The sequence below is a fragment of the Macaca fascicularis genome, chromosome 15 (genome assembly GCF_037993035.2).
Source record: "Macaca fascicularis isolate 582-1 chromosome 15, T2T-MFA8v1.1".
NCBI lineage: Eukaryota > Metazoa > Chordata > Mammalia > Primates > Cercopithecidae > Macaca > Macaca fascicularis.
Genome location: NC_088389.1, coordinates 17,125,943 through 17,151,368, shown reverse-complemented (window position 1 = coordinate 17,151,368; position 25,426 = coordinate 17,125,943). Strand labels below are relative to the sequence as shown.

At 43.2% G+C, this 25,426-nt stretch overlaps 1 protein-coding gene across 4 annotated transcripts; it reads left to right on the top strand.

Moving 5' to 3' along the window:
* On the top strand, nt 1-25,015 carry ZBTB34 (zinc finger and BTB domain containing 34). Of its 4 annotated transcripts, XM_065530052.2 has the most exons (4): nt 1-120; nt 2,309-2,859; nt 2,985-3,105; nt 18,515-20,079. In XM_065530052.2, the coding sequence occupies exons 3-4, from the start codon at nt 3,086-3,088 to the stop codon at nt 20,037-20,039; spliced, it is 1,545 nt and encodes a 514-aa protein (XP_065386124.1). In that variant the 5' UTR covers nt 1-120; nt 2,309-2,859; nt 2,985-3,085; the 3' UTR covers nt 20,040-20,079. The 4 variants fall into 4 exon arrangements, with proteins under 4 accessions (XP_065386124.1, XP_045229755.1, XP_045229756.1 ...); XM_045373820.3 differs by lacking the exon at nt 2,309-2,859 and having other exon boundaries at nt 18,515-25,015; XM_045373821.3 differs by lacking the exons at nt 2,309-2,859; nt 2,985-3,105 and having other exon boundaries at nt 18,515-25,015.
* The last annotated feature ends 411 nt before the right edge of the window (nt 25,016-25,426 follow it).

Genomic DNA, 25,426 nt, shown 5'->3' with positions numbered 1-25,426 from the left:
GCTTCCGGGGGCGGGGGGCGCGGGCTGGGGCGGCAGCCGGAGCGGCGGGGACGGGCCTGGCGCCGGCGGCGGCGGAGGGGGCGCCGCGGGCGGGCGATGTGAGCGCGGCGCTCTGCGCAGGTGAGGCACGCTGGCCGGGGGCGGCGAGCAGCGGACTAGGCGCGGGCGGGGCCGGCGGGGCGGGGGGCAGTCCCCGGGCCGCTGTCCGGCTCCCTCTGGGTGCGGCGGGGCGGGAGCTTTCGCGCCTGGTCAGTCCCGCGGGCTGGCGGCCGGCGCGGGCGGGAGCTGAGGCCGGGCGCGGTCCGGAGGCCCGGGCACCTGCTGGGGTCAGGCGCGCGCCCCCGAGGGGCCAACTGTGCTCGGTCTTTAGTCCGGGCGCCGCTGGCCCGGCCGAGGGTCGCGCTCGGGCAGCTGCCCTGGGCTCCCCAGCCTCCACCCGGGGCGTCTTGGGATCCCCAGCTTCCGGGCCCCTAGCCCTGGGGGCGCTCCCTTTTGTACGGGGAGGGAGGTCAGATGGTTGAGTTCCCTGGAGAGCCGGCCGGGCAGGGGGTCGGCCCTTCGGGTGGCTGCCACGGAGCCACTGCCTCACGCCACAGCCTTTCTCCAGGTAAACAGGCGGCGGCGACGGGTTGCGCTTGGCCCCAGACGTCTCCATGGTCACTCGCGCTCAGTTGGTCCTGCCATTGCGGAGGGCTGGGCTGGGGCTGACCGGGGGTGTAAACAGTGCCCTTCTAGGCCAAGTGGCTGTGCTTTCAGGGCGGCACTCATCTGGGAGTCTCTGTCTGGAGGCGTTCCGCAAGTCCTTTCCATGCTGGGACTCAGTTTCCCCATGTGATCATTGAGGGTTTCATTTAACTCTCTAAGAACCCTTCTGGCTCTGCCATTCCGTGTATGTCTCAAATTGGAAGGGCTGTCCCTGGTTCAAGATACTGGGCAGTTTCGCTGAAGACTTTGTCAGTGTGGACTTTTTAAGCCACTTACTGCATTTCGTTTCAGACAGGCTTTAAAATGATTTCAAGAAGCGTTTTCTAAACCTCACCTTAATCCTCATTCATCCCTTGCTTTTGTCCCTAGCAGGAGTAAATCACATTCCGCCGAGTTTTTGCATGCAGAATTTCTTGTTGTTTATATTTGCCCATTTTCTCTTTGTTCCCTAGTCCAGGCCTTCTTTGCTTCACATCTGGATTATTGCAACAGCTTCTTAGCTGGTCTCTGACTCCAGAGGTTCCCCCCTCCCCCATCCTTCCTTTATGCTAAAGCCAAACTTACTATAGGAAGTCAAAAAATAGTTGAGTGCTTGCTTGCTTATTAAATGTCAAGATGCTGTTCCATGTGGTGGGAAAGGAGTAGAAGGCACACTTACAGTCTCCAAGCAGCTTTACACAGGGTGCTGAGACATTACCTATGAGAAGGTAATTTTGATGAGACAAGGCTGTGTGCTGTAGAATTAAGAAGGAGAGATGGAGGTCACTGTAGGCCGAGTGGTTAGGGAGGGCTTAGTGAGGAGGCGGGATTTGAGCCGGTGTTAACGGATGAGTAGCATTCGGATAGGAAAAGAGGAATCAGGCCCAGTGATCCTATGGAGTTCGTGAATAGACCAGTCTCCTGGCAGAGAAGGGTTCATATAGGAGGGAAGTAGGAGGAGAGGTGGGCCGCGGCTAGTTCCTCAAAGAACTCGAACACTAGGTCAAAGTTGAAACTACTGAAGGCATTGGTGAAGAAGCTAGAGGCCAGGAGATCAGTTAAGAGGCCATGGCAGTTATACCACTGTTCAAAGCTGAGTAGTGGCCTCTTGCCTGCCACGGTGTGTCCAGCCACCGCCCACCCCGTCTTTTCAAGACTCTCCGTGGTTTGGCCCCACCCCACCTACCTGAACGCAGTTCTCTGCGTCTCCATGTCTCTCCCCTGCAGAACTGAGTTAGTTACGGTTTCTTGGGTTTTGCTTCTGTTGTTCCCCCTTCTGAAGCTCTGACCTCCTTTTTCTCTGTGCAAATTCTCCATTTCACTTCCTTCAAGCCCCTGCTGAAGATACACTTCCTCCAGTGGGTGTTCCCTGACTTCCCTGCCCCCATGGCTTTGTGGCACTCGGATTCAGCACTTGTTCCTTGGCTGTTGAACTTGTTCTTGTCCCAGCCGGAGTGGGAGATTTTTTAAGGGCATTGTGTCTTAATACTCCTTTCGGAGCCCTTATGGTGTCTAATGCTGGGGCTGGACTTCTATAATAGGTACTCAAATACTTCCTGATTTTTGTTGGTAAACAACTTGTTGTTTTGTTTTGTAATTTACCTTTTTTTTTTTTTTTTTTAAGGAGAATCTGTTTTTGTCAACTTTCTGTTATATGTAATGCTACCATTCAAGGTGGATGTTTTCAGCTTGCCCTCTTAGGGTGTAGAAAGCACAAAACGAATCTTTGAAACTTTAAAACGTTCCCCTCTGATCATGGGAAAAGAGAAAAGTCATGTGATTCTTCATTCGGAGACTGTGGGGAAAGAACAGCAGCTTTGGAATCATGGGTTTGAATCCTGGCAAGTCTACTTCCCAGCTCTGTGAAGATGAGCAATTTAATGCCTCTGAGCCTCCGTTTCTTATTTGCGGTGTGGAGGATAATAAAATCCATTTCATAGGGTGACTGTGAACTGTAAACGAAAATGGTATATGAACTTCTATATGAAGTAGAAAAATGGGCAGCACTTAGTAACTGCTTAGTACATTTTCATTATTGTTATTGCCATTATTGGGTGTACATTTATCAAGGTGGAGAAGTGATCAGCTGCTGAACGGTGTATCCACCGAGTTTGGGATTTCTGCATCTCTGTGTCCCCCCACTTTTGCCTGCCTTTTGCAGCACTTGTCTAAAATGTCAGTATCATGAATCTAGAATGCCATCTTTATGTTTTATTCCCATTAATGTTCATGTTACTGTAGTTTAAATTCTGCTTAATGTCTTTCAAACTTCTTAATTGTGTCTGTTTAATGTTTTGTAGCTGACAAACTGCTGAATTTAGCTTAGTGAAGGTCATCAACTGAACGCAGTTAAATTTCTAATGGTTATTTTCTGGTTGATGTTGATGGCAAGGAAAACCTCATGGAAGGATGCAAGTCCAGGTGAGCTTTTCTAATCCTTTTGTCATAAGAGGCAGGACTTAATGTATTTTCCAGGGCCAGTGCCCCTGAAATGCTAGCTAGCAGTAAGCAGATAAGATGCTGTGCCTTAATATTTTTGAATTCTTTGCCTTAAGAAAGCTTATTCTTTTATCTGAAACAAATCCTCTCAATTAATGATTAAAATATGAAACATCTTTTTGCCTACTTCACTGACAGAAGTAAAAATCATGGACATTTTGCAAAGCAATGGCTGCAGACCACTTGAGGTACAACATATTGTGACCCCTTAATCGTCACAGTGTCAGACCCAGCCTGACTTTGTCTGTGTGGTGGAACATCCTTCAGTGAGAATTCTCTTTCTACTTGGAGACAATCAGTAAGAATCCAGCACCAATAAAAATCCTACATCTCATCAATATGCCTGGATTAAAATCTTGTAAGAGATAATAGTTCTGAGTCTGAGACTGACAAATCTTGGTCCAAATCCTGGCTCAGCCAGTCATTAGCTGAGTGACCTTGGGTAAGTTTCTCAGCTTCTCTGAGTTTGCTTCCTCATCTGTAGAATGGGGATAACTGCAGCCTCTTAGTGTCTCTTAGTCTAAGAGCTTACTTACCATACTGTATACAGTAGGAGCCTATTGACGCTTAGTCCTTGTCATTGTTAGTAAAATTAAAGAGGCCATTCCTCTCCTGCTTGGAAAGCTCAGAAGAAGCTTCTGATGATGTTTTGCATTGACTAAAAGACAAATCGCACCCTCTTGGAATTAGTGTATCTGAGCAGACCTGGAGAATGTTAACGCCTTGGTAGGAAATGTAACAGTTTGGATAAAAATGTTCTTTCAGGCTCACATGAATTAATGCAGTAAGAACTCTAAACTTGTTTTCTTTTAAATTAGGATGAGTGCTTCATGAATATCCATCACAGAATGCCATTTTATTTATTTTTTTTTCTTGCATTGGGTTTCAGTAGCACCAGAATGTTTCACGCAGCCCTGGTGTTATTTGACTCCTGCTTTCTAAAAGATTCGATTGTAGCTCATGACAGCTCAATTTTGGTTTTAATCTAGACCCAGGCAGAAATACCTAGAAAAGTTATTTTTAATAATTGTTACTTCTGTTACCATGACTTTTGTCTGCAGTGCTTCAATCTGTGGTCTTTTTAATGACTTCGTATGAAAGTGAAAATTAGGGATCTTCAGGTTTCCAGTGCCTGCCAGAGAAAGCCTAGTTTGAGCTGTGTCTCAGGTATCAGCAAGTGACTGAAGCCAGCAGGTGCAAATCTGGGTTTGGAATCATGAGCATCTTGATTGAGAATAATGGGTACCTCCTGGTGCCTTAAACAACTTCCAAATTTGTAACTTTCCTTTCTTTTCTTGGAAGTGTAACTGGATATTTTTAAACAAAGTGTAGCATCTTGTGGAGCAAATTAGAGTGTTTATGGGTTAGGTTGGAATAAGCCACCTTGCTAGATTTTGCCGTTGGCAGAGACTATCCTGCATCTCTGGGGTCTCCAGAAGGAAAAGTTCAGAGCTGAGGGTGCGGCTGTAGTGGCAGTCCATGGATCTTGAGCCACTAGCTTGTTTTAGCTGACATGTACTGAGAGCCTCTCTGCCCCAGACACAGTGCTGGGCTTTGGGCACGCAGTCCCTGCCCTCAGAGAGCTCACCGCCAGGAGTGGAAGCTCAGAAGCGAGGAGTCGCACAGAATCGGCACGTTTCTCATTGTTCAGCTTTTACATTTTTACTTTTGTTCTGGTTGTTGATATATGGAGACAGTTGCAAGGCTTTATCCAAGGAAGTTGTAGAGATTTTAAGGCCCGGGTGGGTGTTTCGCCTAGATGGCATCTGAGAGTCCCTTCTTATTTTTAGGTTCTCTGCAGAATGGGTCAGCAGTGTGAGAGGATGTCATTAGTTTTCCATTGTTTAGTTTCCTCACAGCTTAACAGAATATGTGGTGCCGAATTTTACTTAAAGATACTAGTCAATGGGGCTGGGCGCAGTAGCTCATGCCTGTAATCCTAGCACTTTGGGAGGCTGAGGCAGGCGGATCCCTTCAGGCCAGGAGTTAGAGACCAGACTGGTCAACATGGTGAAACCCTATCTCTACTAAAGACACAAAAATTAGTTGAACGGGGTAGCACATGTCTGTAATCCCAGCTACTCAGGAGACTGAGGCATGAGAATCACCTGAACCTGCAGTGAGCCAAGATCGCACCACTGCCCTCCAGCCTGGGCACAGAGCAAGACTCTGTCTCAAAACAAACAAAAACAAAAACAAAACTAGTCAATGGAAAGGCTTGAGGAGAGGGCTAGGTGAGGAGGTTACCCCTTTCATCGGGTGCTGTTTCCATTCCTCTTTTCTAGGAGCAAACACCCTTTCTATTCTCAGCCTTCTCTCTTTTTTTTTTTTCTCCCTGAGTAACCTCATCTTACCACAACAATCCTCAGTCAGTACATGGTCACTCCCAAATCAGTATCTTCGGGTCTAATGTTTCTCTCTAGCTGCAGCCCCATGTTTCCCAGGACCCTGTGGAAAACCTGAGTCCAGCTTGTCCTGGCTGAGCTACGTGGCCTCCAAGTAGACATCATGCCTCAGTCTCCGGGTTCTGCCGCCAGAATTCTGTTCTCTGAGTATTCAAGACCCTCCACCTTCCGACTGTGGCCTTCTCCTTCTGTGGCCTTCCTTGTCCCTGAGCCGGGGCCACCGCACGCTGCCTGCTCTACCCCAGACGCCGTCTGTCTGCTTTCCCGTGTGCCCTGTTCCTGCTTTTCCTTCTGTCTGGAGTGTTCTTTCTTTTCCCTTTGAAATGCAAGGCCTTGTTCAAAAATATCTTCCTCCATGAAGTTTTCCTTTGTTCTATTTTGATTTTTTAAAAATCTTTTTGGTCAAGAGTAATCAGCCTTGTATTGTTCCTTGTAGTTCTTTGTTTCTGCCTCTATAACTGTCTGCTTGATATAATAATTATCCATTTGCAGCCCATCTTTCTCCTCTAGATTCTGTGGTTTAAAAAATTATATATTTGTAGGTACTAACCTACATGTCTTAAAAAAAACTAGTGAGAATAATACAGTTATTTGATTTTTGAAATGCAAAGGTATAAAGTCTGTTTCCCTTCCCTCTCCTTAGTCCTTAGTCCTTCCTCACAGTGACCACCATTAATAGTACCACGTGGTTCCTTTCAGAATGGATACAGCAAGCAACATAATATAATTCCTTTACAAAATGTACATGAAGGGAGTGATATATATGCATACATATTAGTCTACATCTTGCTGTTTTTGGCCAAATCTTAGTGCTCTTTCCATATCAAGGCATATACATCTACCCAGTCTTAATAGTTGCATAGTATTTCATTGTCGATTATATTTTTTGAAACCAGTGTCCTTTGGGGGTTCTTTTTTTTTTTTTTTTTTTTTTTTTGCTATAGCAAAGAAAAATTCTTAGTGGTTATTTTCATTATATATCTCCTGCTATACTTTTGTAAGTCCTATATATTAGTAGGCTTAATTCCTCCCCGTTATTTGTGGACCAAATGGTAAATGCCTTTTAAATTTTGATAGATATTACCAAATTATTCATTCCTCAGGACTACACTTGCCAGCTCTTTTAAACTGTGTGCAAAGCTGATGGGTTAAAAATGGTATCTCATTATTTTTTCTTTTTGTATTTCAAACGTCTTTAATCAGAAGTAAATTTTAGCATCTTTGCTTCTTTTTTTGTCATTTTTCTTTTTTTTCTTGAACTGTTTGTATCCTTTGCCCATTCTCCCATAGGGTTTTTTTGTGTATGTCACCTAATTTGATTTATAAATTAAGGAATTTGGAAAGTAGTTCTTTGTCAAATATGCATATATTTTTCTTCAGTATATCATTTATCTTTTGGCTTTTGGGGAGAAGGGGTATTTTTTTTGTCATATACTTTTATGTTGTCGAATGTATTTGTCTTTGCCTTTGTGGCATCTGAGATTTATGTCATGCTTGGAAGGGCCTTTATGTCAGAATTATAAATAAATTCACCCATGTTTTCTTTCATTTTTTTTTTTTCGTGATAAATCTTTTTAAAATACTGGCATAGGAATAGAATGGCATTAAAGAGAAAGTAATAAGATCCTCCACACATTCCTTGGTGCTTTATACGAAATTGGTTAACATGTGACACCTTTGAAAGTTCAGAGGAGCTGTGTTTGCCATTGGTGGGTCATGGTATTTTATATGACCCTCTAATATTACATATAAGGGCAGTTACTGCCTTTTTGCCTCTTTTATTAACTCAGTGAGGGCGAGGAGCTGAATGGAAGAGCAGGGGCTTGAGTCACTGGTTTCTGTTCACCCTTCTCAGCATCAGCCATGAATGTGACATGATGGTCACTTGCTTTTCCTGTCTTTTTCAAGTGGCTTTTTGTTCTTAAGCCCCTTTGGGTAAAATGCGTTAACCTGGATTGGGGTTATCTCTCCCTTGTGTGTTGTTGCAGAGCAGCCTTTTGCTGTCCTGATGCATGGGCGCAGTGATGGATTCTGTAGCTTTTTTGAGTGGGATCTTGCGAAGATGTCAAGCAGCATTACTTACCAAGCCTGTCGTCATATGGTCTCGCATCAGACCTTAATTTTCTTTTCAGCGCAGCCATGCATGCTTATTTCCAGAGCCCTCGCTTTGGCTTTGGACTTCAGGTCTGTGGGAGGAGTGTCCCAGGATGGCTCGTGCGGTCATTTCCAGGCAGTGCCGCTCTCTCTGTGGCTTGTACCCACAGTGCCTCACTGTGTGAGTGGCCTCCTGCTCTGGTTGCCCAGCCGGCTGTCACTCCGCAGTGTGTGTTCATTTCTCCCAAAGCTGCTCGCCTTCAGCTGCGCTCCCCTTTGCAGTTGGCTTCCCTGTCTGCCGTTCTCTGGTGCTTTCAGACTTGGCTTCGTCACTGCTTGGTCAGTCCTGGAGGGCCCCTCACAGTTTGCTCTTGCTTTCAGGGCGCTGGGCTCAATGCTGCTTTGAATTCTGTTGAACTTGGGCTGAACCCTGTGTCTTCTTGGCAGCATCTGCTCTCTGTGACTTTCACCTTCAAACACCAAAAGGACCGGTTTACTTGAGCCCTAGATCTGTGGTTTCTAATTAATTGAGGCTTTTGCATGTAAAGATAGCTTTTTATTTAAAGCAAGTAGAATGAGCCAGGGTCCAGGGCTCTGAGGAGGAAAGGGGGATCAAAGCTGTGAATATGGAGGGCGTGATACCCGGTGGCCGCAGGGGCCCGCCTGGAACATTTTTCTCCTCATAACCCTTACCTCTGCCGGTGATTCTGGTCTAGAAAAGAGGGAGATTTTGCTCTACAAAGAGGGTGCTTCACTGAATTCCTACGGCTGAAATTGCTTGGTCACAGTGAATATGCAGATATCATCTTGATGTATATTACTAAAATGCCCTCATTTGCCCTTCTGTATTCTGGGCAGCAGTAGGGAGGATGTGTGCCCACTTACACCCCCCGCCCCATCTCCATCCCTTTCCTTGACACCATCTTAGGGCAGGAATGTAACGTGGGGCAAGCTTGCTAGGAATAAAGGGTTGTTGTGTGGGGGCCTGGATGCGCATACCCCCGAAGGGTCCTGGGAAAGTCAGCTGCTTGGTTTCCTCATCTTTAAAATGGGGGCAGTAGTACCTGCCTTAAGGGACAGGTTGGGAGGATTCAGAGACATACTGCATCCTAAGCCTTTACGACATGCCTGGCATGTATCACATTCAGTAAAAGCTGGTCACGGATGATGATGGTGGTGGAGTGACTCTGCCAAGTAAAGGGGGAAGGCTGAGGGGTGTGGCAGCAGGGGCAGTCATCCCCTTTTATAGTTGCCCAGGCTGGTGTGGGGGCAGCTGGGTGCGTGGAAGTAGGAGAATGTCGGTCCTGCCCACATCAGAGGTGGTCCTTCCCAGAAGCTACCTGGGAGACCAGTGGTGGCCTTATGTGATCACGGCAGAAGCTGTGTGTGAGGTGAAAGCTATTCCACAGGTGTGAAATTATTCTCTTTCTTCGTAAGAAAGTAAGAATTCAGAAGTAAGAAATTAAAGAAATTGAAAGAGCAGAAAGATTGTCTTTCCATCGATTGAGTGAACCGAAGAGACCTGTGAAGAAGTTGAGAAGGTGACAATTTTGAACTTCCCAAAAAACCGTTTCAACAAAGTTCTATCCATGTGTATTTTTTAAAAGAAGTATTTCACATTTTTTTCCCAGAGTATAGTTTTTACAAACAAAAACAAAATTTTGTTAAAATATGTATTAATGATACTGAAAGTAAATTCAGCTTGTATGTGCTTGTTTTTTAAATTAAAATAATAGCAATGTAAATGTCTAATTTGGGTGTGGTTTTTTGCCTAGAATAATGTGACAGAAGCACCTATGATTAATCTTCTGAATTAAAGAATTCTGGTTCTGATGGTTTTAGTGAGTGGAATAATCAAATTCATTATTGTTTTCTGAGGCAGCTGCAAACTTAATCTAAATGAAAAACATATAAATCACTACTCTGCATTATCAAAAATGAATTCCATTCCCATCTCTCTCTGAGTGGTGAGGAATCTGCATTAATCCTCTATCAAACTGCAAGACTGGGACTTTTATTCATCTTTGAATTCCCTTTGGTTTTCTGTATGTAAGAGATTGATGTTGAGTGAATATTTCCTATAAATGTATGAAAAATAATTTAAATTCCCAGTCAGTGTGCCATTTAGTGATTGCAATTAAATCTAATACTTGCAGCACATATGACAAAAGGCTAATTTCCTTAATTTGCGAAGAGCTCTGACAAATCAATAAAAAAGGCAAATAAGGGCAAAGGATATGAGTAGGCTGTTCAAAGACAAACTTAGACAAATTGCCATTAAACATGAGAAAAGATATCAACCTCATTTATAATTAAACAAATGCAGCCGGGCACAGTGGCTCATGCCTGTAATCCCAGCACTTTGGGAGGCCGAGGTGGGTGGATCACCTGAGGTCAGGAGTTCAAGAACAGCCTGGCCAACATGGTGAAACCTTGTCTCTACTAAAAATACCAAAATTAGCCAGGTGTGATGGCTTACACCTGTGGTCTGAGCTATTAGGGAGACTGAGGCAGGAGAATCGCTTGAGCTTAGGAGGCGGAGGTTGCCTTGAGCAGAGGTTGCACCACTGCACTCCAGCCTGGGCGACAGAGTGAGACTCTGTCTCAAAAAAAAAAAAAAAAAAGCACATCAAAACAATGAGGTACATCTTTCACCTATCAGTTTGGCTGAAAAAGTGAAACGGTTCGATACCCATTGCTGACAGTTATGGGGGAGCAGGCCCTTCCCTGTGAATGGATAATTGCTGCTGCCTCTTAGAGGGTAATTTGGCATTATCAACTGAAATGAAAAATTTACCACAATTCTGCTAGAAGTTGAGACTACAGATTTACTTACATAAGAAAGCCAGATGTAACTGAGGGGTGTGTGTGTGTGTTGTGGGGTGACAGTCTGTGTTTGTAATGGCTATCTTAGTATCAGCTGGGTACTGGTTAAGTACGTTGTGATATAGCCATCAATGGAATACTATGAAGTTAGAAAAAAATAGGTCAATGTGTATGTGCTGCTGTGGAAAGATTCTTTTTCTTTTTCTTTTTTTTTTTTTTTTTTTTTTGAGACAGAGTCTTGCTCTGTCGCCAGGCTGGAGTGCAGTGGTGCTATCTTGGCTCACTGCAACCTCCGCCTCCCAGGTTCAAGCAATTCTCCTTCATCAGCCTCCCTAGTAGCTGGGATTACAGGCGTGCCGTACCACACCCAGCTAATTTTTGTATTTTTAGTAGTCTTGATCTCTTGACCACGTGATCCACCCACCTCGGCCTCCCAAAGTGCTGAGATTAAGGCGGAAAGATTTTAAGATATATTAAATACATTTCTTTAAAGTAGGGTATAGAACAGTTTATGCTGATAGATGTTTTGAATTTTCTCTGAAAGAATACCCCAAAACTCCTACCAGTGATTATCTTTGGGAAGAGGGGCTGGGGGAAAGTTTTATTATTTCTGTTCTATGATCTGAAGTTCTACCATATGCATATATTTTATTTTAAAGATAAAATTAATTAAAAATTGACCAGGTGCAGTGGCTCATGTCTGTAATTCCAGCACATTGGGATGCTAAGGTGGGAGGATCCCTTGAGGCCAAGAATTCGAGACCAGCCTGGGTAACATAGTAAGACCCTGTCTCTATAAATTAATTAATTAATTAATTTGAGACGGAGTGAGGCCAAGAATTCGAGACCAGCCTGGGTAATGTAGTGAGACCCTGTCTCTACAAATTTATTTATTTATTTATTTATTTATTTGAGACGGAGTGTTGCTCTTGTTGCCCAGGCTGGAGTGCAATGGCATGATCTTGGCTCACTGCAACCGCCACCTCCCAGGTTCAATCGATTCTCAGCCTCCAGAGTAGCTGAGATTACAGGCGCCGGCCACCATGCCCGCCTAATTCTTTTTTTGTATTTTTAGTAGAGACAGGGTTTCGCCATGTTGGCCAGGCTGGTCTCAACCTCCCGACCTGAGGTGCTCCACCTGCCTCGGCCTCCCAAAGTGCTGGGATTACAGGTGTGAGCCACTGTGCCCGGCCTACAAAAAAGTTTTTTAAAAGCCGGGTATGGTGGTGTGTGCCTATAGTCCTAGCTACTCAGGAGGCTGAGGTGGGAGGATAGCTTGGGCCCAGGAGGTTGAGGCTGCAGTGAGCCAAGATTGTGCCACTGTACTCCAGCCTGGGTGACAGAGTGAGATCCTGTCTCTAAGAAAAAAATATAATTCAAAATTGATCTAACTTAGGTGTAGACCCACTGACATTCCACACAGGGGAGAAAATCAAGACCTTCAAGAAACCAGTGAGTAGCCCATGTTGCAAAACTGCCAGTACAGAAGGATAGAGGATCACATTTGAACTTGAAGTGTGCCTACATAAGAGGCTCTGACCTCCTCTATCCTGGGATCACTGGACCTGACAAATCCACACATGGGGTGTAGAACTTGTGATCGATGATGAGTTTCTCTCCCTTTAGTCTGGTCATATGGCTCAGACTGAAATTAACTGTAAGTTCACTATGTGCCAGTCATTTAGAAGCTTCTTGTTCAAGAGTGTGGCTTGTTAGCAGCTCTGGGGGGAATCTTTGAATCTCATTGTCACTGTGGAAAGGAAGTGTTAATGTAAGGGAGAGGAGAGCAAAGCACTTCCTTTCTCATATTGCGGAAAAATGGAATCCCTTTCTTAGGTGTTAATCGTGGCGTTCCACTTTTCTCAGTGATTATCTTTCAAGTGTTGTTCTCCACCTTTCTTCTACAAAGCAGATAAGAAAAAACCACACAGAGAAGGAAGCCTCATTGGGAAGCCGTTTTCAGTTGTACATTCTATTTCAGAAATGCTCTGTTGCATTCCTTTCTGTACTGGTTTTCGCCCTGCAGTCCACACCTTTGAAAAGCCCGAACCCACCTTCCTTTTGTCCTTGCATTCCAAAAGTCACTATTTATACACCCCATGTCATGAGAATGCTATGATGAATAGGTAACATTTGACTATTTGTTAGGTGCCAGCTGAGTTGCATTTTTATAAGTTTTGCCAATTTGAGAAAGAAGTATTTTGTCTCATGTTTATGCATTTATTTATTTTTGAGATAGTGGCTCACTCTATCACCCAGGCTGGAGGGTAGTGGCACAATCTCAGCTCATTGTAACCTTGGCCTCCGGGACTCAAGCCATCCTCCCACCTCAGCCCCCCAAGTACCTGGGACTACAGGTGCCCACCGCTTTGCCCTACTAATTCTTGTATTTTTAGTATTTACTGGGTTTCACCATGTTGGCCAGGCTGGTCTCAAACTCCTGAGCTCAAGCAATATGCCCAATTTGGCCTCCCGAAGTGCTGGGATTACATGCGTGAACCACTGTGCCTGGCCTCATATTGATGTTGCTTTACTGATAAAGTTGTTAAGCATTTTTTTTTTCGTTTCTTTTTTTGAGACGGAGTCTCGCTCCGTCACCCAGGCTGGAGTACAATGGTGCGATCTCAGCTCACTGCAACCTCCACCTCCAGGGTTCAAGCATTTCTCCTGCCTCAGCCTCCCGAGTACCTTGGATTACAGGTGCCTGCCACCACGCCCAGCTAATTTTTTTATTTTTAGTAGAGACAGGGTTGCACCAGGTTGGCCAGGCTTGTCTCGAACTCCTGACCTCAGATGATTCACCCGCCTCGGCCTCCCAAAGTGCTGAGATTACAGATGTGAGCCACCGTGCCCGGCCTAAGCATTTTTTCTCTACGTCTAAAGGCTATTTTAATTTCTTTTTAAAAGCGTCTGTTTATAGTCGCTTTTTTCAGTTGTTCCATTTGGCTTTTATTGATTTGTGAGAGCCTGCTGTTTATGTTTTAAGTATTTTTTATTGTTTTCTACCTCTTTTTTTTTTTGCTAAAAAGTATTTTTTAGACATATAAAAGTTGTATTTCTTCTGTAGTTAAATCTGCATTTCTTCTTCTGGTATCTTTGTGTGCTTAGAAAAACCTCTAGAGGTTATTTTGGGGTATGCTGTGAAGAAGTATCTAAATTTATTATTAATTCAAATTCTCTAAGCAGCATTTATCTCAGTAATTCTCCCCTTTTTACTTGCTTGAAATGGCCCATGAGGCCATCTCAGTCTGATTTCTACCTTGACAACCTCATGTGGCTTCTGTCCTGCCCCTTGCGCCTTGTTCCAGCTGTGTACACACTTCCAGCATGTCCTTCCTCCCCAACCCTTTGTACGTGTGATTCCTTCTGTCTGGACAGGTTCCCTGCAGCACCCTGATACCACATGTATCTGACTAACCTTTACTTGTCCTTTAGTTCTTATTTAAAATAGCAGTTGTTCATGTAGGCTTCTCTGACCACTCCCCCATCGTGAAAGATCTCAGAGCTTTTATCATGATTTATGATGAGAAAATTAAAACTCCGATGGATCCCTGGTGCCTGACACTTAATACATACTTAGCCGATGACTTATAGCCCAGTCATACATTTTGACATCTGTAAGTTCGGTTGTATTTGTCTATTTCTAACATTTCTTTAGTATTCCAGATCTGCACTATCCAGTTTGGTGGCCACTGACCACATGCGACTATTGAGCACATGGAATGTGGTTAGTCCAAACCGAGCCATGCTGTGTGTAACATACACATCAGAGTTCAGAGACCTAGTGTGAAAAGAATGTCAATGTCTCAGCTTTCTAATATTGATTACATGCTGCAATGATGTGTTGGGTGATATAACATATTACTACAATTTATTTTTTTAACTTTTAAAAAATGTAACTACTAGAAAACATTAAATTACACATGCAGTGTCTTATATTTATGTTGGACCACAGTGTTCTAGATGAATTTTAAAATCATTTTGTCAGGTTTCTAAGAAAAGATTTCATCAGGCTATGTTATATTTATAAATTAATTTTGGGGGTAGAGTGTCTCTCTTTACAGTATCGAATCATCCCGCCAGAACCATGTTCCCTCTCTTCATTTATACAGGCTTTTGTCCGTATTAAAGTGAGTTGTATTTTTCTTGTTGACCCTGTTTTTTGCTTATCTTCCCCCACCCCTAGGTATTTTCTAGTTCCTGTTGCTATATTGTTGGTTGCACCTTATTGTCATTATCTTACCTGTTTTTTATGTGTAATTTTTTGAAACCCTCCACTTAGTAGATGCCGATTCTAATATTTTCCAAGTGATTCTCTTGGGGCTTCTGTGTAAATAATCTGCGTGTTACATCTGCACGTAATAGTCATTTTGTCTCTTTTTTAATGGCTGCTTGCCTTAATGTTCCCTTGTCTTGTTGCTTTGGCTAGAAGTTCTAAAATAATGTTAAGTAAGAATCATGATGGCAGATAACCTTGTATATCTTCCCAGGCACTGATGGGAATGACTTTACTAAAGTGTTTACCGAAGTGTGCTCCAGGGAACACTCATTCTTGGGAAATATTAATATGTGTACCTTGAGAGAACAGTTCCACCATTAAATGAGTTTGCGAACTGCTGAGTTAAGCAGGATTCCTGTCTATAGGACTTTTCAGATAGGATATTATGCTAATGTGTGTTTTAATCCCTAGGAGGTGAGGATATTGGGGCCAGCTCTTGGGCTTGGGTTCTACTAAATACATTTTGGGAAATGCACACATCATGTTTCCTTTTTTTCTTTCCCTCCCTCCCTCCCCCCCTCCCTCCCTCCCTTCCTTCCTTCCGTTCCCTTTTTTCTCCCCCTTCCCCTTCCCCTTTCTTCCTTCCTTCCTACCTTCCTTCTTTCCTTCCTTCCTTCCTTCCTTTCCTCCCTCCTTCCTTCCTTCCCTCCCTTCCTCCTTCCTTCCTTCCTTCCTTCCTTCCTTCCTTCCTTCCTTCCTTCCTTCCTTCCTTCCTTTTCCCTATTAAGTATACCAACATACGCAGTGTTTCCTTTTTAAGGATAATGTTGCCATTGGTTTGTAGTGGATACACTTTATTATATTAAGAAACTATTGTTCTGTTTCTAGCCTATTGAGTATTTTCCCCTTACTCTGAAAGGGCATTTAACTTTCTGTCACATGCATTTTTGACATAATATTGATTTGGTCATATGGGTTTTTCTCCTTGACTTATTGATGTTGCAAATTATATTCGTCTATTTATTTCTGAACATGTAGCCATCCTTACATTTGTGAAACAGCTGTTCTTGGTCATAATATATTATTTTAATAGGTTGTATTTGCTAGCATTTCTGTTAGGACTTTAAAATCTATTTATTTAGATGAAGTAGACAGTTTTCTTCTTTCTGCTATTTGTCATCTTCTGCTATCAGATTTGTGCCATATGAACTGAGATGCTTTAAATGTTTTTACATGCATCTAGAACAGTGTGAACGGCCTGAAGATCATTTGTGCCTTGGCACTTCTGTTTCTTATTTAGTTCTGCCAATTTATGTTATCCTAAAAATATGTTCATTTCATACAGATTTCAAATTGATTTCAATCATAAATCTAGGATAAATAAGGGCGCAGTATTCCTCTTTGACTAAAATGTTTTAACTCAAATTTTGATGTGATTTAAAAAAAAGTTCGGACATGATCTAGGCACATTTAACTGATCCTTTCCTGTGAGAGTCTTAGATTTAGTTGCATGTTGTCTTGTCTTGAAATTTAAAAATTCCCTCTGTGATTATGTGCTGTTTTTCTGTATTAGTTATTTTCCTACTGTCTTTGGGCATCATTTGTTTTTCCTTTTCTGACCTCCTGAGTTCAGCCATTTCACTTATTTTTAGTATTGATTGTTTAATGATTAAAACTCTTAAGGCACTGACTTTTCCTGTTACAGCTTTTTTTTTTTTTCAAAACTCCCAACATTTCATTTTGAAAAACTTCAAACAGAAAAGGTGAGAGAATTTCACAATAAGTGCCCAAATATCCACCATGTAGACTCTACAATTGTTAACTTTTTACTGTGTTTGCTTTATCATGTATTTGTCCATCTCTTTTTTGGAGATACATTCTCAAGTAAGTTGAAGACATGAGTAAACTTCACTCCTGAAGCCAGATTTTATGTGTTTTCTCATTGTCTAAGTAGTTTTATTCCATTTAGATTTTTTTCTGATCTAATACTTAGGAGGTATTTACATTTCTGTTGGTCAGGTTTTAAAATATAATTGTTAGATCTGGTTTTGTTGTGTTTGGGTGAGAGGATGGAGCCTGGACTATATATACTTAAGTAGTTCTGAGCAGTCTGGTGCTGCACATGTTTAGGCCACAGGAAGGAAATCTGTTGTAGGTGTACCACAGCTGTGGCACACACCTTTTGATGTGTCCGTCACCCTTTCATTCCTGTTGTCTAAAATAACTACTGTTTAAAAATACTGTCTTGGCCGAGTGCGGTGGCTCATGCCTGTTATCTCAGCACTTTGGGAGGTTGTGGCGGGCAGATCACTTGAGATCAGGAGTTCGAGACCAGCCTGGCCAACATGGTGAAACCCCATCTCTACTAAAAATACAAAAACTAGCTGGGTGTGGTGGCGGGTGCCTGTAGTCTCAGCTACTCAGAAGGCTGAGGCAGGAGAATCACTTGAACCCAGGAGGCGGATGTTGCAGTGAGCCAAGATCATGCCATTGCACTCCAGCCTGTGTGACAGAGCAAGATTCTATCTCAAAAAAAAAAACAAAAAAGTAATAATAATATTAATAATACTGCACTGAAGGAGACTGAGCATACTAAGTCTCAGCCAAACCAACCCAACCCAAAAGAGATATAAAGGTGTACACAGCTGAAGGGCAAACACACAAATCAAGACAGTAATACTGAAAAGGGTTTGGCTCCATTTATTGTATCCAGTGTGCTGCATAGTTGAAAAATACCAATCAGAAATACACAAGTAAGACAGAACATTTTTAGATGAATTTAGTTTTGTTTTTGTTTGTTTGGTTTTTTTTTTGTTTTTGAGAAGGAGTCTCATTCTGTCACCTAGGCTGGGGTACAGTGGTGTGCTTTTGGCTCACTGCAACCTCCGCCTTCTGGGGTCAAGTGATTCTCCTGCTGCAGCCTCCCTAGTAGCTGGGATTACAGGTGCACAACAACACACCAGGCTAATTTTTTTTTCTTTTTTTTTTTTTCTTTTTTTTTTTGAGACGGACTCTCGCTCTGTCGCCCAGGCTGGAGTGCAGTAGTGCAATCTTGGCTCACTGCAAGCTCTGCCTCCCGGGTTCACGCCATTCTCCTGCCTCAGCCTCCCAAGTAGCTGGGACTACAGGCACCCGCCACCGTGCCCGGCTAATTTTTTTTTTTTTTGTATTTTTAGTGGAGACAGGGTTTCACCATGGTCTCGACCTCCTGACCTTGTGATCCACCTGCCTCAACCTCCCAAAGTGCTGGGATTACAGGCGTGAGCCACCGCGCCTGACCACACCAGGCTAATTTTTGTATTTTTAGTAGAGATGGAGTTTCACCATGTTGGCCAGGTTGGTCTCAAACTCCTGACCTCAAGTGATCTGCCTGCCTTGGCCTCCCAAAGTGCTGGGATTACAGGTGTAAGCCACTGCGCCTGGCCTGAATTTAGTTATTTTTCACAAAGTACTTCAAACCCTCAAAAGTACTTGAAATGGGGAAATATTTGTCCTAAAAGAATACCGATTTCTCAGAGCCAAAATAGTCCTACTCTGTGTAAAATATTTTACTTTTGATCAAGATGAATGTTAGGCAACGGTGACACTAGGCTAATTGATCATTAGTTTATTTGGCTTTTGGTGAAGTAACCAAAACGTGCAAGACTAAAACAAGGGGAAGAATGCTTCAGGTAGATTTTAGGAGGTTTGATAGCCACAATGGTATTGTCGTTGTAAGCTTGTGTTTATGCCACTTGTACTTAGTGAGGAGTCACTGGTGAATGATGCCAACTCTCTCTCTCCGCAGAGTACGCTTCATGTCAGTAGAAATGGACAGCAGCAGTTTTATTCAGTTTGATGTGCCCGAGTACAGCAGCACCGTTCTGAGCCAGCTAAACGAACTCCGCCTGCAGGGGAAACTATGTGACATCATTGTACACATTCAGGGTCAGCCATTCCGAGCCCACAAAGCAGTCCTTGCTGCCAGCTCCCCATATTTCCGGGACCATTCAGCGTTGAGTACCATGAGTGGCTTGTCAATATCAGTGATTAAAAATCCCAATGTGTTTGAGCAGTTGCTTTCTTTTTGTTACACTGGAAGAATGTCCTTGCAGCTGAAGGATGTTGTCAGTTTTCTGACTGCAGCCAGCTTTCTTCAGATGCAGTGTGTCATTGACAAGTGCACGCAGATCCTAGAGAGCATCCATTCTAAAATCAGCGTTGGAGATGTTGACTCTGTTACCGTCGGTGCTGAAGAGAATCCCGAGAGTCGGAACGGTGTCAAAGACAGCAGCTTCTTTGCCAACCCAGTGGAGATTTCTCCTCCATATTGCTCTCAGGGACGGCAGCCCACCGCAAGCAGTGACCTCCGGATGGAGACGACCCCCAGCAAAGCTCTGCGCAGCCGCTTACAGGAGGAGGGGCACTCAGACCGTGGGAGCAGTGGGAGCGTTTCTGAGTATGAGATTCAGATAGAGGGGGACCATGAGCAAGGAGACCTGTTGGTGAGGGAGAGCCAGATCACCGAGGTGAAAGTGAAGATGGAGAAGTCCGACCGGCCCAGCTGTTCCGACAGCTCCTCCCTGGGTGATGATGGGTACCACACTGAGATGGTTGATGGGGAACAAGTTGTGGCAGTGAATGTGGGCTCCTATGGTTCTGTGCTCCAGCACGCATACTCCTATTCCCAAGCAGCCTCACAGCCAACCAATGTTTCAGAAGCTTTTGGAAGTTTGAGTAATTCCAGCCCATCCAGGTCCATGCTGAGCTGTTTCCGAGGAGGGCGTGCCCGCCAGAAGCGGGCCTTGTCTGTCCACCTGCACAGTGACCTGCAGGGCCTGGTGCAGGGCTCTGACAGTGAAGCCATGATGAACAACCCCGGGTATGAGAGCAGCCCCCGGGAGAGGAGTGCGAGAGGGCATTGGTACCCGTACAATGAGAGGTTGATCTGTATTTACTGTGGAAAGTCCTTCAACCAGAAAGGAAGCCTTGACAGGCACATGCGACTCCATATGGGAATCACCCCCTTTGTGTGCAAGTTCTGCGGGAAGAAGTACACACGGAAGGACCAGCTGGAGTACCACATCCGGGGCCACACAGATGATAAACCATTCCGCTGTGAGATCTGCGGCAAGTGCTTTCCATTCCAAGGTACCCTCAACCAGCACCTGCGGAAAAACCACCCGGGCGTCGCTGAAGTCAGGAGTCGCATTGAGTCCCCCGAGAGAACAGATGTGTACGTGGAACAGAAACTGGAAAATGACGCGTCAGCCTCAGAGATGGGCTTAGATTCCCGGATGGAAATTCACACAGTGTCTGATGCTCCCGATTAAGATGGTAAAGAAGTGCACCCAAACAAAGCACATTAATCAATGCATATTTGTGATTTGCTTTGTTGTAATCTTTGGTTTTCCCAACCATCTGGAAATCTCTTGGTCTCTTGGCAGTTTTTCTAAAGTTTCTGGATGGAACACTTCGTTGTGTTTATCCTTTCCCCTGCCCTCCCTCCCCGAAGGAGCTCAAAGCATGAAGGGCAACGCATCCAGGGAAAACACAGGCTGACAGTATTCCTCTTTGGCTGAACTCTTAATCCAAAACCTGCCAGTGATTTAGCTATGCCAACTGGTTGACCCTCCATTCTCTGCCAAGAGGCATACTCTGTCTCATTGTGTGCGCTGGCAGCAGTGCACTTCCGTGGAGGGAGATTAGGATGCCGTCAGCTGATGCAAATGGGTAACCTTTTCTAATTTAAAATTCCTTTTAGGGGGTAGTTAGACAATTTATATATATATATAATAAAACTATTATTATATATATAGTATATATACATTCTCAAATTTGAGTTTATTCTGGTTGAGGTGAATGTAAGAGGAATATATAATTTAATACAATGTGAACAGGGCTTCTGAGTCTGTCTCATCCCTACCTAATATGTTAGGGTTTTGCCCCTTCATTTCCCTTACAAAAGAATGTTAGTAGGTTTATATTAATCATTGTGTCCAAAAGCAAGCAAAGCAAATCACAGTGTTCACAGCTCTGCTTCATAACAAATACATAAACCAAATGCCATAAAATTTCTTCAACTCTAGTTGGAAACCGTTTGGAATTTTTGTTAGTTGTCCAGCAGGTAAGCTGGATGACCTGTGGTGCTGACCTTTTTACATAGTGTAGTGTTATATTAGCCAACCCCAAAGGAGCAGTGGTTTTCAAGGTTTTTACTGGCCTACAAATCTACCTTCATTCCGTACTGTAGAAACATACATACCAGGTAACTAAATCGAATCACTCTCTATCATGAGTTAGTACTCACTCGCACTTAAGGAAAGGGATTTGTAGTTCTCTCTACAAAATTCTCCAAGCAGTGTTGTGGTTTTTTTTTTTTTTTTTCTTTTTTTTCTTTCTCTTTTCAAACAGCCAGTTCAGGTGCACAGCAACTTTTTCTACATGCAGTTCCCAGGGAAACTGCAGAACTTAGAATTTGTACTTTTTGTAAAGCTATACTCTATGGGAATTGCAAGCAATATATCTATCTTAGTATTGTGTGTGCTAATGAGAGCCTCAGTGGCTCCCCCACTCTCTCAGTGTTTCCTGCTTAAAGAACCAACAGTTTAAAAGCCCTCTAAGATATTCTGTGTGTCACCAAATCTGTGTGTCACCATTTTTTGTCATGTGGTGCTATTTTTGTTAAGTGTCTTTTTAGGTCAGTATAGTTGTAGAAAATGTGAAATCTAATGGTAATAATGAATTATAATTGTTTTCCTCTCTTGAGTTCGTAGCTTGAAAAGAGACCTCAAAAGCATGTGCTGGCAAACACATTACTGTATGAAAAGATACCTGAGTCCTATTTGAATAATGTTTTATTAGTACTTTCGGAAATGTCTTCAGTTCTGTATTGTGTTCACGTACACAAACAGGCTTTACAAGATTGCTTCGGTACTGTAAACTCTGGCAGAGAGTAATTTTATAGGCGGTTTGGTGGTGAGTTTGTGCTGCAGGCTGCCTGTGGGATGTCAGCGTTCTGGTATCTGGCTGAGAACCTGGGGTCTGAGATGCACAACCAGTGCACCTCCGTAGGAGAACAGTGTAGCCACCTAAAAGAAAAACGAACAAAGGACCAGCCTCAGAGGCTAGAAGTTAAAGGAATACAGAATTTGATGTTTGCTGGTTTTCTGTGCTTTTTTGGCTCTTAAAATACCAATGGTGGATTGTTATTTTGTTTTTGTTTTTGTTTTTTGTTTTGAGAAAAAAAAGTCATTCAAGCCCTTTGTGTGTAATAGCCCCCAGGGGTGGCAGCTGTGCAGTCGCATCTCTTTAGCACACAGGATCTGTTCACGTGTGAACTGCTGCGCTACACATCAGTGTTAACTCCCTACAGATTACACTCTAATCCCGCTGCTCCCGAGGAGCGGCCTTTGCTAAATCGGGTATATAGTATGCCTTTTTCCTCGTCAAACTGCCTAAGTAGGGGTTTGTTCTCTCCCTGAAGCACTTGTTCAACTCCTGTTAAAGCCGCGTGCCTCAAGGGGAGGCTGGACCCCAAGTGTTTACCCACTTAAATATGTTCTGGGGTTTCAGGTAAATGTTTGTGATTTTTTTTTTCCTTACATGAATAAGTTTGGTTTTGATTTTTTTTTTAATTGAATGCAAAAAATTTGTGTTGTGATACCAATTAAGTTTGTGACAAGAAATGCCCAAATCCAAGGACATAAGAGGTCAAGCTCAGGGAAGGAACCTCCTTTTCACTCAGGCTTGGGGCCTTCAGCGAGGTCTCCAGAGCATTCCGTGGTATGAGAGACAGTGAGGAGGGAGGGCACCTGGTGCGGGCACCTCCAGCGTCCTGGCTCTTGGCATTGTCCGTCTTAACCTTATTTACATGGAGTTCTTTGTATTTGTGAATCTGTTTAACTGGTTTGAGTTTACCAAAGAGTGACTTATCCAAAATTGTCTTTGACAAAAATATCCATTGCTTTGATTGTACAGTTCAGGTTCAAACATTGTAATGGGACTGTTAAGGGGCAGAAAATTGATTGAGTTTCTCTCTAAGAATCATGATTCCACATTTTGCAAGTTCTACTTGCTCCCATTCGTGTTGCTAACACTTTACCCTTTCCACTGCTCGCAGTGTTAAGAATGAATTCTCAAGCCATAACACAGTACTGTAAAGTTCCGCAGGGCTTCGAGGGAGGCAGCGCCTAGGCCAGCACGGAGCTGTGTAGCCTCTCTGAGCGTTCGCACTGTCATGCTTCCCAGGGGCGTGACTGGTGAGAGATTAACTCCATTCAGATCGGGCAGCAGCAATTAATTGTGCCTTGCCGCATGAGGATGTGTCAGGAGGATTAACATGACCACAGAACCGAAACATTCTCTCCCTGAAGTTCACTTCACGTCTCCGCAGACGAAGTACGCTGTGTAACTCCTTAGAGCAACTCTTTTTGGAAAGCAAAGTCCCTATTTCTGTACAGTTTTAGGTTAGGTGTTTCATTTATAACAGATGCAGAAATCAATTAAGATAAAGTGATATGTGAAGAAATCTTTTACGGTAAAATATATCCTGAATTCATATAGGCTTGTTCATAATTGAGTCTCTTCTTGAGCTACCTTTTCACTATTAGACAATGTGAAGACAGTGACAGCGTCCTTTTCTAGAGATACTTAGCCCGTTATTACAAACTGTGAAGACAAAGAATTTTATACTTTTACTAATGTTTGTGGTTTTCAACAGTTATTTTCATTCTAATCAGTTCTCTACCCTCTAATTTCTACTAAAGCTGTAAATACATTTAGAAATTATATTTGTAAATACAGTATATGGAGACAAGTTAATTTTTTGGTCAGTGGAAAAAGCCTCCCAACCAATTGGCTCTGCCTTGGCAGTTGTGGTTTTTTTTTTTTAGTTTAGGTGTTTTTGTTTTTTTGTTTTTTCTTAACAGCAGAAAGGATACTGTCGGTTCACTGTTGAGCAGAATATACTGTAGAACGAAATTGATAATTTTTAAATCTTCCAGAGCATGAGTAAATGTCTTTTCTAATGCTAGCAAATATAACCAACTCTTTGTTTTTCCCTTAGCCCAGACCATATATAGGCCTGCATATTTTGTGTGTGGTTTTGTTTTTATTTTTGTTCTTACAGCCTAGACTCTAGGAAAAATTTGCAGGAACACAAAACAAGGGCTGGGGGGAATATCATCTATGTGAATGAGCTTTACTTTAAAGAGATCAATGTATTTTATTTTATCAACTTTTTCTCTTAGTTACTGTGATTTTTGTTGTTGTTGTCCTCGTTATTGTTAAATTCTGTAATGGTTTCCTGTGAAGCCTCCACTGAAAGGGACTCAAATATGCAACACCTAAACTATTTTCCAAGGGCACATGCCCCTTGAATGGTGCTTCTAGACTGGTCAGGGTTATTTATTAAATTTTATATATGAAAGTATTGGGGAATTATGTAAATTCTTTATATGAAACTATCTAGTTCATAAATCATAGATTTCATATTACTCAGTGCAACTGAACTAAAAGTTCAGAAAAGTCATTCACATTGTTCCAAATTTGTAATGGTTGTCACATGTCACATGCGTCTTTTTCAGTAAGTGCCAGAGTGTTCCCACTGTTTCTGCCCAGTGCTTGACTTCTCGGCCCAGAAGGGAACCTGCTTTCTCTGGTTTCCTCCCTGGGTCTGGCACAGACAGGGCTATTGTAGTTCTTGATCAAGTCCTGGAGTCAGCCTTGCCTGGCTCTCCTTGTAGCAGATTCAGTCCACAGACCTCTTGCTGCCCCTCAGTGACAAGTATGCTGTGAATTCAACCTTTGGACTTGCTGCCCAAGCCTTTGGTTGCTGCCCTGACTATTGTAAGAGGTAAACTTACCTGGTTTGTTTGAGAATGACCATTTTCCTAATGTGAAAACCATCTCTCTCACCACTTTTATTAGTAGGGCTAACATTTTTTTCCGTTATAAATGGTTGAGCAATTTGAATGACTTAACACAGTGTCATTATCTTGCAATATAAACTGGTAACCTCACAACTCCACACTTCATCACCATATGAAGTAAATGAAGCTAGCTAAGCGGATGCTGTATCAACTAGTAACTTGCCATTAAGGATTATTTTATAGCATGAATTTAAGACTATTTATTCAAATGATATTTTACTCTTGTATTCACTTTGTTTTAGATTTGTGACATGAATATTTCAGTGCTGCTTAATTTTGTTCTGAATTCTTGTTTCTTGCTTGTAAATGGCTTTTTTATGGTATAAATAAAGTCAATGGACATTGCTGTTTGTAAATAAAAATGCTGCTAGAGCACATGTGCTGTGGTCTCCCTCTGCATGGGCCCCCTGAGCTTTGGTGAGTGTCACTGGCTCTGACAAACATCTGCAGTGTCATAGTTTCTGTAATCACTGTTTTTGAAAGGTTAGGGTTTCCTAAGAAGCTCTTGTGCCACTATCGTGCTGAGAAGAAGAGAAAGAAGCGAGTGTATTTCTGACCTCTTGTGTGGCGACTGCATTGTCGGCCTTGGTCTGCACCCAGGCGCCCCCAGAACGAATCGCTGGTGAATGCCTTCCCCTCGCGCCTGCAGAGAATGTGCCTTGCTCAGTTGTCCACAAAGTGTGGGGTTGCACAGGCTCATGTCTCCACTAAGCCAGTTAACTCCCCCTCCTCCTCCAGGTACCAGCCCAGGGCCCCCTCTTCCCGCCAGCAGCCCTCCAGGTCCGGCC